Raw genomic sequence first — 14,215 nt, forward strand, 5'->3', positions numbered from 1 at the left:
AGGAAGGTGGGTGGTTTGGGGCTGTGATTCTCAATCTTTTTCATTTTAGTCAGGTGGGAAATTCCATCCATCCATCCATCCATCTTCAACCGCTTATCCGGAATCGGGTCGCGGGGGTAACAGCTCCAACTGAGACCTCCAGATTTCCTTATCCTGCGCAACTTCCTCCACTCCCTCTGGGAGTATACCGAGGCGTTCCCAGGCCAGTCTGGAGATATAATCTCTCCATCTGGTCTTTGGTCTGCCACGGGATCTCCTCCCAGTGGGACGTGCATCGAGGACCTTCCTAGGAAGGCGCTCGGGGGGCATCCGTACTAGATGCCCGAACCACCTAAGCTGACTCCTTTCCAAGTGAAGGAGCTGATTTTAATATGTGATAGTTCAGTTGGTGATAAAACACAATGTACAATTTAGGCATTTGGCAGACACTCTTAATCCACAGCGATTTACAATATCTAATACAAGATGCAAGAATGAAGTTTGGCACAGATGACCTTCATATGACCCTAATTTATAATCAACCTCGGGTCACGCAAAATTCCAACATTTTCAAGGTGGCCTGTCAGTTTAAGAAATACAGTCCAATTTTGTAAAGGACACAATTTAGCACATATCTATACCCCTATATCTTTACCCCATTGGTTATATTGGTAAGATGTTTGCTGGGATGAGGTAAAATAGAATTTTTAGAGCTACATACCTACAACGAGAGATGGGTGAAAATACGTAAAAAGTATTTTGGAGGAAAAAAGAGAAAAAAACAAATCTAAATTCTCAGTATTTCACATAGTATTTTTGTATTTCAAATATGTTTTTATGTATTTACGCCCATCTCTGTCTACAACCTCCTGTTTCTGGATATTTTCCAACAAAACACAGGTTGAATTAAATTCAAATCAGTGTGTTTTCTTCCTACCCCACTTGGTGTCAGTATTGTCCTTTGGTTGGGGTCATACAGCGCCTATAGGTTATAGTAGGAGGCACTTTGGTTTGTTCTTCTTTGCTGTGAGCTAATGCCCTGCGGTGACACGATATTTTCAACAATGTTTAGAAGGGCGATTGCTGTATGTTTTGACCATCAGGGTCATTGTTCACACAAGTGAGACTCATCAGTGGACACAGCATGGGGTTGAGTGATAGACAGCATTTCTGGCTCCATGGCTCAGTTTCACAATCCTTGAATTTCATTCAATTATTCCCCCGTGTTTATTGTTTCAGCAGTGGGCCAAAAAGCCTATTGTGCAAGTTTGTGTGTCTGATTACACCTCCAAATACACTGCAAGGATGATAACCAATCCCTGTGTTTGTTGCCGTGCACACCCCTAAACAGACCGCTGAATGTTTCTATACACTCTTATACTTTCATTAAGCTCTGTCTGGCGGCTGTACAATATGCAGCCAGACACAAAGTACTGACATACTGCATGCACATGCACACACATCTACACGTTTCATGAAATATCATTGGTTTTCAAAACATTCATAACTAATCAATCAGTATTTGACCACAAATGTTATGACTCTTCAACATCATATGTCAAAATGAAAGATATCTAAATGCTGAAACTGTTGTTAGCGAGCAAAACCACCCAGGCTTGAATCCAGCATGTAATTCACCCTTTGTCAAGTCCCGCCCATTGTCCTGTCCCTCTTCACACCCATTGGTTGCAGTGTCTTGGTGGGACATTCGGTGGGACACTCCATCCACTACCATTCTAATTCAGTTGCTTCGTATTGTCATTCTGTGTGTTCAATTCTAATTTCAAACTTGGTTTCAGTCAAATGTAGCTGCTCAGTGGCAGTATAGTGACTCAGCATGTTCTTAAATGTTTTTATTTCTCCAAAAATTATGTTTTAGCAAATTCAACATCAAAAAGGCGGAACCAGGGTGGGACAAGGCAGATAAAGCCTGCTGGTTGGTCAGTCAGGGACCAACCAGAAGGCTGACAAAGGGTGAATTACTTGTGCCAGCAGAGTGCGCAAGTACTGTGTTTGGTGATTTTGTATGTGGCGTATCTGTTTGCGTATCTGTTTGTGTTTACGCCCGTAGTCAATCAGGGACCAGCATTCTTGGTGAAGTCACCATCAACAAGTGCGACCTGATATGATATGCTCTGCTGGCGCGCAAGTAGGCCATACATGGCTACGATTGCATGAGGTGCAAGTTGGCACTTGGCACCTCAACAGAGTCCAGTCTAGTTATACTGTATGTGTGTTGGTTTGCTTCAACACATTTTAGGCCTGCTGAATCATAATTTTCTGGAAGGGTCTTTGTATAATAAATTGCTCCTATATGGTGTTGACATCCGAAGTCCCCAGTCACTCTTAGCTTTCCATGAGAATCTAAGCGGGAGGCAAGGATCTGCTATCTTCCTGGAATATGATGCTTTCCTCAGTGCTGTCAAGGGATCAAGGGTGTTCTCTGAGATCCCACCTGTTATCGCTTACTTCAACAACCCCAATAATCGAAATCAAAAATGCATAAGGGAAGAACTGGCCATCCACTTTCCATTTGACCACACCCTTAGTGAGAGAGACACACAGTAGCTGAGAGGTAAACAGCGAAGGAGGGGAGCCATGCGTGGTGGTGATGGGGATTCTGTTCTATTCAGTCCTAGGCTAGCGACCAACAGGAAATACTTGTGGCCCCCCACAGGCAAGTGTCTACATCACTACATCATTGACAGTTCTGCCTGACACTGATACATATTAGGCCATAGACCCCCATTTGAGAATATTGTGTGCCAGGACCCCCTTAAGAGAAGATCTTTGTTAGATTAGATTTAATACAGTATTCTACAACTGTCTATATTCTAGGTGGGGAGATAACAGTTGTGAGAGTGAAATCTATCATTTGAATAGTTTTTCCTATACATTCTCTCATTAGTGTGGTTGCCCAACAGAGCAACACACTATACTACTATACTATAGTACTAGAGCGACTTTTACCGGCTGTTAGTCAGTCTGTCCGTCAGTCAGTCAGTCTGTCTGGTTATTTCTAGATTTCTAGACTAGATAAACTTTCAACCCCAAAAGTCCATTGAGTTCAATGGAGGAGGAGTGTGCATGCTTGAGGAATGGTCAAGCTTCACATGACATTTTGGCTATGCAGACTATAAGTAGGCAACCACACTTGCAATTTCCCAGAATTTCATCTTTCTAGTTGAATTAAGTTCTAGCAGGTGAAATTAATCTCCTCCTCTCCAACCTAGTGTCCATGTTTTGAGTAGTGGTGGAAAAGGTACTCAAACATTTTACTTAAAGGAGCTATAGTCAACTTTTTCATTGTAGGGCCGACACTTTGTTTACATCCTAGTCTATAGACTAGAATGTAAACAAAGTGTCGGTCTGACAATGTCCAAAATGATTATTTTATCATTATGTTATGCTTTTTGTGTAATTTTTGAATAGAAACACATATATGAAGCTTATTTTTTATAAAATATTTTCAAAACATTATTTTTATTTTAGCATCTGTTTTTCAAGAAAAAGTTGACTATAGCTCCTTTAAATAAAAGTATCAATACTGCAAGGTAGAAATACTGCAAGGTAGTTACAAGTTAATGTCCGGAATTCAAAATGTACTTGAGTAAAAGTACAAAAGTATTGGCATCCAAATGTACTTAAAGCACCAAAAGTAAAAGTACAAAATGTTTGAAAATAGCAGATCAACAAGCTCACAACGTGTCATGATGCGACGTGTTGTGAGCTTGTAGATCAGCTATTTTCAAATAGCCTAGGTATAAAATAGGGCTAAAGTGTGTTAATGTATATTTTATAATATTATAATTTTATCTGCAAAGTAAGTTTTCAAATAATTGTAGTGGAGTAAAAGTACAATATTTGGATCCGAGATAAGTAGAGTTTAAGTGAAAGTATTGGAAATGGGAAATACTCAAGTACAAATATCTCAAAATTGTAATTAAGTACAGTAATGTACACACTTACACCAGTATGTTGTGGGCACGTCATTGCAGGCCTTCCAGATCCTCTTTTTGATGTATTTCTGTGAAAGAATAACACAGGGCCTGAGTGGTTAAACTGTTCCTCGTTTTGCTGGTGACCTCCTGGAATTCCCTCAAGGACCCCTGGGGTCCCTGCATTCCACTGATCAAGTACATAGACTTCACTTGCCTTCCGTCTAATGCTTTTTTCTGGATTAAGAATAGCAAATGAAGTTGACGTGATTATGATGAGGTCTTCCATCATGCAGTGATGTTACTAGGTTTTCAATGTAATGGGTCCCGGGACCCACAGGTGGTCATTCAAATGGGTCCCAGAAAAGTTTTATGAGTCCTCAATACAATGTTTTTGAGCTCTGTGAGCTTGTAGATCGGCTATTTTCAAAATGTTTGCCTATTTCTTATATTTATTTTACAATTTGGCTAATGTTTGAACTTAGAACTACTAAAACTACTAAAACATGTGCCCCTAATGAATTCGGGCGCACAAAATGGCGTCGGACGTCGGTGGAATCAAAACTTTTTCGCCACCACGGAGACCCGAGTTCGATTCCCAGGAGCAGTCTAATGACACAGTCGGCAGTATTTGCGGGTGAGAAGCTGTCAGGGGAATCCACTGAGTGAGAGGTTAGAACTCCTGATCAGTCAGGATAGTCCAGGCGTTTCGGGCAGTATTTTGATGGAATCGTGCACTTTATGAAAGAAGCATGAAATTTGGCACACAGTTAGAACATGCCATATGGGAAGTTTTTGGCTATAGGGCCATCGCAGATTTGTCTTTGGAAACTTGTGGGAGCCAATCAAAGTTGGGCTCTCATAGACTTTACTATACAGTAAAATAATACAAAAAATAAATATGCTTTAAGTAGCATGTGAGGGGTCAAAATAGGGGTTTTTCATGATTCTGAAACCAATGCAAGCATTTGTTTTGCATGAAAAACATTCCTTGGGCTAAAAACGGACCCCATAAAACCATGGTTTTGTGATGAGTCATCACTTTTCACAGTTTTGTGGCGGCCGTTTCTCGGAAAGCAATGTTTTTCGTGCAAAACAAATGCTTGCATTGGATTCAGAATCATGAAAAACCCCTATTTTGACCCCTCACATGCTACTTAAAGCATATTTATTTATGTCTATGAGAGCCCAACTTTGATTGGCTCCCACAAGTTTCCCAAGACAAGTCTGCGATGGCCCTATAGCCAAAAATGTTCCATATGGCATGTTCTAACTGTGTGCCAAATTTCATGCTTCTTTCATAAAGTGCACAATTTTTGCCTGAAACGTTCAGACTAGGAGCGTAATTGGGGAAAATATTGTGAATCTTCTGGTGAAAGGCCTCGTTGGTGTCTTTGTGTGTATTAGAGGAAGCATGTGGTGGTTTACAGCACACAGTGATGTGGACATTTCTGGCTTAATGATGACACAGACACTATACGCTAGAGGAAAGACCACTGGGTCACCAAAGTTATTCCATTCCATGGCAATCCAGCGGGTCGTTTTAGATATGTTGTTGTTTGGTGGGCAGATTGAAGGACGGATTGACTGACATATCCATCTTTAGAGCTCTGCCGCTAGTGGAGCAAAAACAACAACAAAAAAAGCCGCTGGACTGAGTTGGGTTTTAGGGTGAGAGGTGATTATGGGATTGGGTTATTTGAGGAGGTGATTATTTTAGGATTTTGTTGGATAAAGGGGTTGTAGAAAATGGGGAAATGAACATGACTTTGAAGATGTTTGCAAATGGTTATGGGGCACACTGTGAGAAAATGGTAGGAGAAAGGGGTGTGATATTTACACCTGCTGTTGGATGAGGCTCGTCTTGGTAAGGTGCCAGACTGAATATGACTATAAAATGAATAATAATGACTGATAATAGCAATAAATTCAAGGCCCAAAACTACATTCAATTTCAATACATTTCTGGGGGGTCAAAACAAGTGAATTAGAAAAAGTTAGAGTGATTTTAATGAAAGTGAATTATCCTGAAATAAACTGAAATTATTCCCCAGAATATACTCAGTATTTTGTTTTGACACCAATGCTGTTGAGGAAAGGACGGGCGTAGTGTGGCTAGCGTTGTGTGTCATGTGGTGAAATGTCGTGCTTAGTGTGCTCTCTGAGCTGGGATGTTTTATTTTTGTATCGTGCAAGAGCTAAAATCGCTGAGAGGTTGGTGAGATTGTTTGTGTGGGCGAGGAGGCTGGGATTCTGCGCTAAGTAGTGAGAAAAGAAAGGAACGAGTGTGTTGTGTTGTAGTGCGAGTGAGGGGAGAGAGGGCGAGAGATGTCTGCCGTAGACTGATCCCCTATCACTCACAGAGGGAGATAAGGTTCAAAGAGTCGCTATCGCCGGGGAGACTGTAGGTAACAAAAACAGCCTGCAGGCCTTCTGAAAATATAGAGACACACCACAATCACATGCTCTCATTTGTCTAATTTCTTTAGTATTTCTATCTTTGGTTCTTTCTTCATCTATATGTCCTCCTCTCTCTTTAGTCCTTTCTCTGTCTCATTCAGACACATTCAATTGTTTAGTTAAATTGTGTATTCCTCCACAGAATTGTGCATTCCAAACCGCCACATTGCTCAAATTGCTTGTGTCTCAGCCAAAGCCCGGGCAGGCAGCTTCACAAAGCAACAGCGCACAAGCAGTTTTTTTTTTTTTTTGCACTTTGTCAAGTTCGCAGACAGGCCCGCTTTGGTGAGTTTGTGTGTGAAGATGCCCCATTGACTCTTACTCTTATGTCATGTTTAAGGCCCAATGAACAAAAGTAACAAAAACAAAATTAGGTTCCATTGAAATGGAGAGAGATGAAAGCTGTTGATAAGAGCTTAGAGCTGTGCAGGCTCTCAAGGTCTGTGGTAGTGGCATGAGGGTTTACTGATTCAGGATCATAGTAAAGAAATATCATCAGTACTAATAATACAAGTTTATGGCCACTTTTTCTGCAGTCACATGCAGCCATTGCAGAGCCCAGTGTCCAGACATGGACTTTAAATCATATTCAGAAATGTGTTGTTGTTTGTTTGACCAGTGCTAAGTGGTTGCATGTATGACATTTTCTTCCTACCACTGTTATATTATGGTTTTAGGTCTGTTTATGGCAGGAGAGAGGAATTCGAAGCGTCATTTAAGTATTCTCAGCCTTCACGCACGATGACAGAGTCTCTACATCTCATTTAACGCTGTTTGAAAGCGTGTCCGGAACGCAAGTGAAAAGGGGGGATTTTGAAAGCGCTCCAGCGAGTATTTCGTAAACCTGGCATTCAGTCGGTCAGTTCTTTGAGCTGACTGCATGGGTTGTAGTGTTCAGAGGCCAACCTGCCCTCAGTGTAGCTGTGTGTGTGTGTGTGTGTGTGTGTGTGTGTGTGTGTGTGTGTGTGTGTGTGTGTGTGTGTGTGTGTGTGTGTGTGTGTGTGTGTGTGTGTGTGTGTGTGTGTGTGTGTGTGTGTGTGTGCGCGTGTGCGTGCGTGCCTTCACAAACCACTGGACAGAGCAGCGCCACATTTCTTGTGCACACTGCTAGTAGGCCAATGAAGTAGCAATATTGTGCATACGGTATTTCTCACTGTAATATTTCACTGTAATTTAATAATGGATGGAAGTTCATGTCAGTCTGATGGTAGGGCTGAAACCTTGCTAAATGACTGAGTGAGGTCTGATGTCATAAGTGATGTTTGTTCCATGCACATGGAAGCCGCACAGTTATTTGACCCCATTATCACTTCTAGTTATTTTTCTTCAACTTTCTTCACTGCAAAAGACAAAGGGAACAGCAGCACCCCTGCCATTCCCATAGCTGTTGAAACATGGCGTGAACTTCATGATCATTTATTATAAAGGCTGAAATTGTCACAGTGACCCCATTCTAAAGCTGCTCAGTGTGTGTGTGTGTGTGTGTGTGTAGGCGGGTGGGCGGTTGTCTGGCCCTGTTACAGATGTTGTCCAAAAATCATGCAGATCGGTACACAGTATCTCTATAGCCATTAAACGAAACGGGTATTTCTTACATTGATGCTCCTACATATTATACATGCAAGCACCAGTTAAAGTTACTTTCCATCCCTCATATACTGTGTGCACAGTGCACACCCCATAACCCACACACTGCACATCATTTCGGAGCTCATATCTTTGAACGGGTAAGGGCTAGTCTCCACAAATAGGGCTAAAATTTGTTTTTCCAAAATCTTCCTGATCCATGTTGATGACATGAGTGTAGACATGCTGTGTAGTGATATTCGTGATTTTAGGGCAAAAACTGTAGGAGCAGTGTCCAAAAATGTGTTTTAAAAATCGGCCTGAAGGTGGCGCTAGAATAGGGCCATGTGAGAAATGAGGGGTGGGGTCTCCGCGTTGCCTTGGTGGACGAATAGGTACCGGCCCCGGCTCTCCCGGACGCTCCTAGCCCGAGTTATGGCATTTTATGTGCGCTGCAGTGGCAGGGGGTCCTCCACTGGGGGCGCCACCACTTTTGCATCCGTTCTGGAGCACCAGGAGTCGGTGGTCCCCGGGAATTCCCTGTGAGCAGCCCCGTTGGGGTGGTCATTTGGTCATTTTTGCACATTTGGTCATTTTCCCTGGGGCTCCGGGGGTCCTTGGAGGTTGTAGTTTGGCAGTCAAGGAGTGTGTGTGCAAAATTTGGCATGGATGGGGCAACGGTTGTGGAGATATGAGCAGGGCAAAAGTGTGACGGACTCACTGACTCACTCACTCACTCACAGACAGCCGGTGGAGGTTTTGGTAGTAAATGCGACCTACGGTCGCAACTACAGTAGGTCAGAGCAGGACCTTTGTGGGGAGCTGACAAAACTTCTTTTTCTCTGTGGATGGGGACAGGTGAGTCCCAGCCTGGGGGGTGACATTCACTGAAGAAGATTACACAGTAGAGGTCACAAAGAGCGGAGAGTCGATGCTCAGTACTGCAGGCGGCCAGACATCCATCCAACATCACAATGATGACTTATGGGGGGAGTACTGCTCCTTGAAGCGGTGTTGGCCGTTTGCTTCCAACACCTGCCAAGAAAAAGACAGAAGCTGTAGCTCTACTCTGGAGGTTCAGGTCTAAGAGAATAAATATATAAATAACTAGAAAGGTGAAATTCTCGTAAATTGCAAGTGTGGTTGCACCAAGGGGAGTCGTGGAGGTGGGGCTTCATATTATGTCATAATCACACAGGACAGAATAAATCCTCTTCTGAAAAAGACACCTGGGCAGCCATTTCCACGCTTGTAATTTATTTGTGGGTTCACACTAGGAACTACTGTTCCTGATGAATTCTATCTTACCATTTATACCAGTAAGACGTCCCTAAGGACGAGAAGTGACCTCGTCCTAAAGGGCGAGTTTGCAAGTGTGACTCGTGTCGCGGCAACCACACTGGTTAGACTGACACAATATGTCCATATATGGGCATTCCTAGATACGGGCCAAATATTGATGGGCATAAAAGGATTCTATTTTATGGGAATTCCCAGATATGGGCTTAATATTGATGGGCATCTTCATATATGGATATCCAGGTGATGATAGTCAGCAGTCTGACTTGCAAATTAATTCTGTCTTGCCCATAAGGAGCGCCCATTTATGGGCATTGGGCATTGCCAAATATGGGCTTAATATTGATAACATCAGGGATCTCCATATATGATTGCCAGAACAGGCTGCCTTGGTCATATATGGAGTGTGACAGATGTCACAACAGGTCAACTATAGACATTGAGGTGTTACTGACTCACTGACTGACGGACAGACCTACGGTCGCAATTACATATAGTGATGTCAGGTGAAGCTTGTCCAATCAGAAAAGGGACAGAAAAAGTGGACTTTTTGAGGTTTTGGGGTTACAGATTATTTTTATTTTTTAATAGTTTATTTTATTTTATTTACTGTGGATCCCCCAAGCTAAAAAGGTTACCGTGTAACCTGCTGTCTGTCTTCAGATCATGCTTAACCATCACCTCTTTCACAGATGTTTTGCGTTTCTTTGTGATCCTTTGGCGTTCTTGTTTAGAAATGGGAGAAGCAGATGGACATGCACAAACAGAGCCAGATAGAGATTGACAGGCCAGATTGAGAGGAAGGAAGGCGGAGAGAGACAGGCAGATCCCTGAGCATTTTGCTCTGTCACTCTCCCTGGAAAGTGGGTGAACCACAGAATCCACACAGGAGTCGCTAACAAGCTGCCCACTTCTCCCTGTTCGCTTTCATCATCATCATCATCAGGTTACACATACTGTAAAGTAGAGTCTACAGCAGGAGTCTTCAACGTTTTCAGGCAAAGGACCCCTTAGTTGAGAGAGAGACCCCCACAACCTTTTCATAGATTCCATATAGTTTCATTGTTTGACAGCACCATCATCAGTGTATTTTGGATTCGTGTCAATTTGTGTTTTCAGATATTTAACCACTTGAACCGTTAATACTTAATACACTTGACCTTTCACTCTGTAATTGGTCGGCTCTTTTTCCCCTCTATACCAAAGCTCTTTGCCAAAAATAGATGATATACAAGCTCACAATGCCTCGCAGCGAGCTTGTAGATCTGCTATGTTTGGCGAAAGTTCTCAGAATAAGGACACTAGGGTTCAAGTGGTTAATATAAAAAAGAAGGAAAAAAAATCAAACCTCGGTTCGAAGTGAAGCGGTGCATTTTTATTCGATGTGTTCTAGAGCTATATGAAATCTGTGTTCTAGATCTATACATTCTGTGTTCTAGATCTATACTTTCTATGTGCTTTAGTTCTATATTTTTATGAATTCTGAATGAATGAATGATTTTGTCTGGAGGGCCAAATTGTCATGTGAAGCTTGACCAATCCTCAATTCTGCATGCACGGGACATGTACGGGACAGACAAAGCCACTCCTTGGGAATCTATGGGAATCCTCAAAAAAACATGTACGGGACAGACAAAGCCACTCCTTGGAAGCGGCTTTCACCGCTTCAAAAGTCTCTATCAAACAAAGATTTGGAGGAGCCCCTATAGTAACTCTGAGGACCCCCTAGTTGAAGACCCCTGGTTTACAGAATATGATGTCTACAGTATATGACCTGTGTGTCCACTGGTGGCCAATAAGCTGCCGTGTCAAGCTGACCCCAAACTCTGCCAAAGTGTCAAGCTGACCCCAAAAATGTGTGCAATAAATCTCACCGAATGCCCCCCCCCCCCCCAGAATAGAGATATGCTAGCTAGAGTTTAAATGGTACAGGATGCATCAAACGTGTTCAGGACAGGATGATCTGACCCTGAGACTCCCCATCACTCACCTGTAATGACTTTATGTGCTCCTCAGACACACAGTAGAACGTGATGAAACACACCCGTCGCCACCAGCAGCGCTCGCTGAAGCCAGGATAATGCGATCAACGAAGGGACGATTAGATTTTGGAGCCAGTGAGAGTTGAGGATGATGTGCTCCCAGGGATATTACAGCTTGGATGACACAGCTGTTGGAGAGCAGAGAGAGAGGCATCCTCCCTGGTCTAGTAGGTCACAGCTGGCTGAGGGAGAAGCCAAATCGCCCAGGTGTCGACACAGCTTGTCAAGGTCTCGCCAGTGTGAAAAAGCCGCCTAGGAAATATACGGCTCCCATGACTGTGAGGTGAAATATAAAAGAAAAATGTTTCTTGGCCTTTTTATGTGATATATTTTAGCATCTACTAGTGTCACCATTCAGGCCCATTTTCCCTTGGATTGAAAGACAGCAACCGGAGGCCACTGGCTTGTAAACGTGTATCTGCATAATATTTCTGCACGTGAACATTTGTACACAAGGGAAATTATACTTAACCCCTTAAATTTAATTTACTTAAGCCGGTCCTTTTCTCTCTTTTTTTTAGAGCAGGGGTCTTCAACAGGGGGTCTGGGACCCCTAGGGGGTCCTCAGTGTTGCTACAGGGGGGCAGCCAAAATCTCTGTGTGATAGGATAATTATTATATATTTTTTTTAAACATTTGTTTATTGGGTTTTTTAACAAGCATTCATTGTATGAATCAACAAAGTGTTTTAACAATGCTTCATATATCCCCATTATCACAAAAAACATCTCAATTATATAGGATAATTATTTTAAATTTGAACCCTCGCATCCCTATTCTCAGGAGAACTTTAGCGAGGCATTGAGAGCTTGTAGATCGGCTATTTTTGGCAAATAGGTTTGGTGTAGAGGTTCAGTGGTTAAATGTCTGAAAAAACACATTAACACAAATCCAACATAGACTGATGACAATGCTGTCACTGTCAAACAAGTCAATGCAATCCATCTATGAAATCAGTGAAAATCTGCTACACAATTTTATACAATATGAAGTGGGGGTCCCTACTTTATCTCCATCTCAGCTAAGGGGTCCTTGGCCTGAAAACGTTGAAGACCCTTGTTTTAGAGAAATGATGGATGGTTGTGGACTAGAATTAAGAAAAGAAATTGTACATTCTGTGTGGATGTTGGTGGGTGTGCACAGAGAGAGAGAGAGAGAGAGAGAGAGAGAGAGAGAGAGAGAGAAAAAAATGGAGTGCAGTGCACAGTGTAAAATCCCCAGTGTTAATGTATCCATTTGTAACTCTCTGGGTCAAATCAATATCTAGAATTTTACATTGCGCGCATGGCCATCTGGCCTCCATTGAGTGTTACTTTCCCCTGCCAGCAAAGTAATGAAATCAAGGTGGGGATGTGTTCATGAGAAAGAGACAATGGGGGAGGGGAGAGGAGAGGAGAGCAGAGGAGAGGAGAGGAGAGGAGAGGAGGGGTGTGTGTGTACACAAACACTGTGGTCGGAGCCTGTCAGTGAGACTGACCGAGCATCAGCCACACAGCGGCCAAGACGAGCTGCTGGGAAACTCTCCTTGATCCTCACAAGAAGACAAACGTATAAGTTATTACAGGGAGGACGTGTTCACACGGGATACATCGTGAGCGATTTCCTTTTCACCCGCAAACGTGACAAATGCAAAGGGCGAAGGATTGACTTGCTTCAAGAAACAACAATTAAAAGACTCGAGATTCAAGAGGGTTTATTTGCCCATCGCTGACGCAAGCACAAGCAGTGAAATGTTGGTGCGGCATCCTCTGCCAGACAGTGTTAATAATAAAAAGGTAGAAAAGTGTGGTTGCACTCACACGAGTTGCGAGATATATTGTGATGTCAAGAGAATCCTGTCTGATTGGACATTATATTGTCCAAGATATCTGGCCTTACAATCCAGATAACTTCAGTCAAAAGTTAGCAAGAAATCGCACTGTTGATGTTATCAAACACGACACACGTGCATACAGTATCTCCTTGTATGGGCTGTTCTGTCCGTAACAGAACAGGCTTGATGTTCAGCCTCATGCAAAGTCCAGGATATTGCGATGTTTGACAAAACATCGAACAAAGTCTGGGTTTTAGGCTGCGTGCCCCCTGGGACCTGTGACAGTGACCACAATCTGTGCAAGTGTGGTTGCTGTCTCGGGACCTGGGTGATTCGTCCGGTGCTGGTTTGAAGTTCAGGCAAAGTCCAGGATGTTGGGTTGGTCTGTGCTAATGGAACCTGGCCGCATCCTGGCACGATCAACTTTTGATTGGTCCGTGCTAATGGCTGGCACTGGTTTGAGGTTCAGTGATGTACAGAACGGCTTTTGATTGGTCCGAGCTAATGATAAATCTGTATTATTATTTTTTTGGCTAAAACGTGACAAAAAACAAAGCTTTTTTGTGTGACGGACCAATCAAACGCTGCTCTGTCCATGACGTTATGGACAGAACGGCATTCGATTGGTCCGTTCCCTAACACGGGATTCACGATTAATCTGGCCATCATATCGGTATCGGCAATATCGTCCATAAAAGTACATTATCGCTATCGAACAGATATCAAATGAATTGATCAGTTTTAGCCGATATTTTGTTTTATAATATTCATATTTGAATGTGAAGCTGAAAAAGCCCTTTGTAATGATGAAGCTGAAGATTCAATCAGTGTTTTCTGGGGAAGCTTTTCAATTTGGATTTATTTTTAATATAAATATACATATTACATTAGTGCAAGTAGGATATTTTGAGCAATTGAAGGATTATTATCAGGACAAAAAAATTAAGAAATTAAAAGTACCTGGCCTCCCGCCAGTGTGTAAAGTCACATGCACTGTAGCTGTCTATGCGTATATGATAATCACCTTCATTGTCACATCACAGGTTTACAGGTGTCAAGAATAGGGTGAAATTAGTTTTTTGTTTTCACGAAGAGAAATAAAAAAAGAGGGCAGTGCG

General features: G+C 42.6%; 1 protein-coding gene across 1 annotated transcript in view; it reads right to left on the minus strand.

Moving 5' to 3' along the window:
• gprc6a (G protein-coupled receptor, class C, group 6, member A) overlaps nt 1-14,215 on the minus strand; it is a gene marked incomplete at its 5' end in the record, with an annotated part of 127,727 nt that overhangs the window by 15,140 nt on the left and 98,372 nt on the right. Inside the window, one exon of the mRNA XM_080742896.1 lies at nt 8,754-8,830. Within this exon, the coding sequence (XP_080599022.1) occupies nt 8,754-8,830 (77 nt within the window). The remainder of the gene's footprint in view (nt 1-8,753; nt 8,831-14,215) is intronic.

This window comes from Nannobrachium achirus (assembly GCF_963921795.1).
Source record: "Nannobrachium achirus genome assembly, chromosome: 2".
In the NCBI taxonomy this organism is placed as follows: Eukaryota; Metazoa; Chordata; class Actinopteri; order Myctophiformes; family Myctophidae; genus Nannobrachium; species Nannobrachium achirus.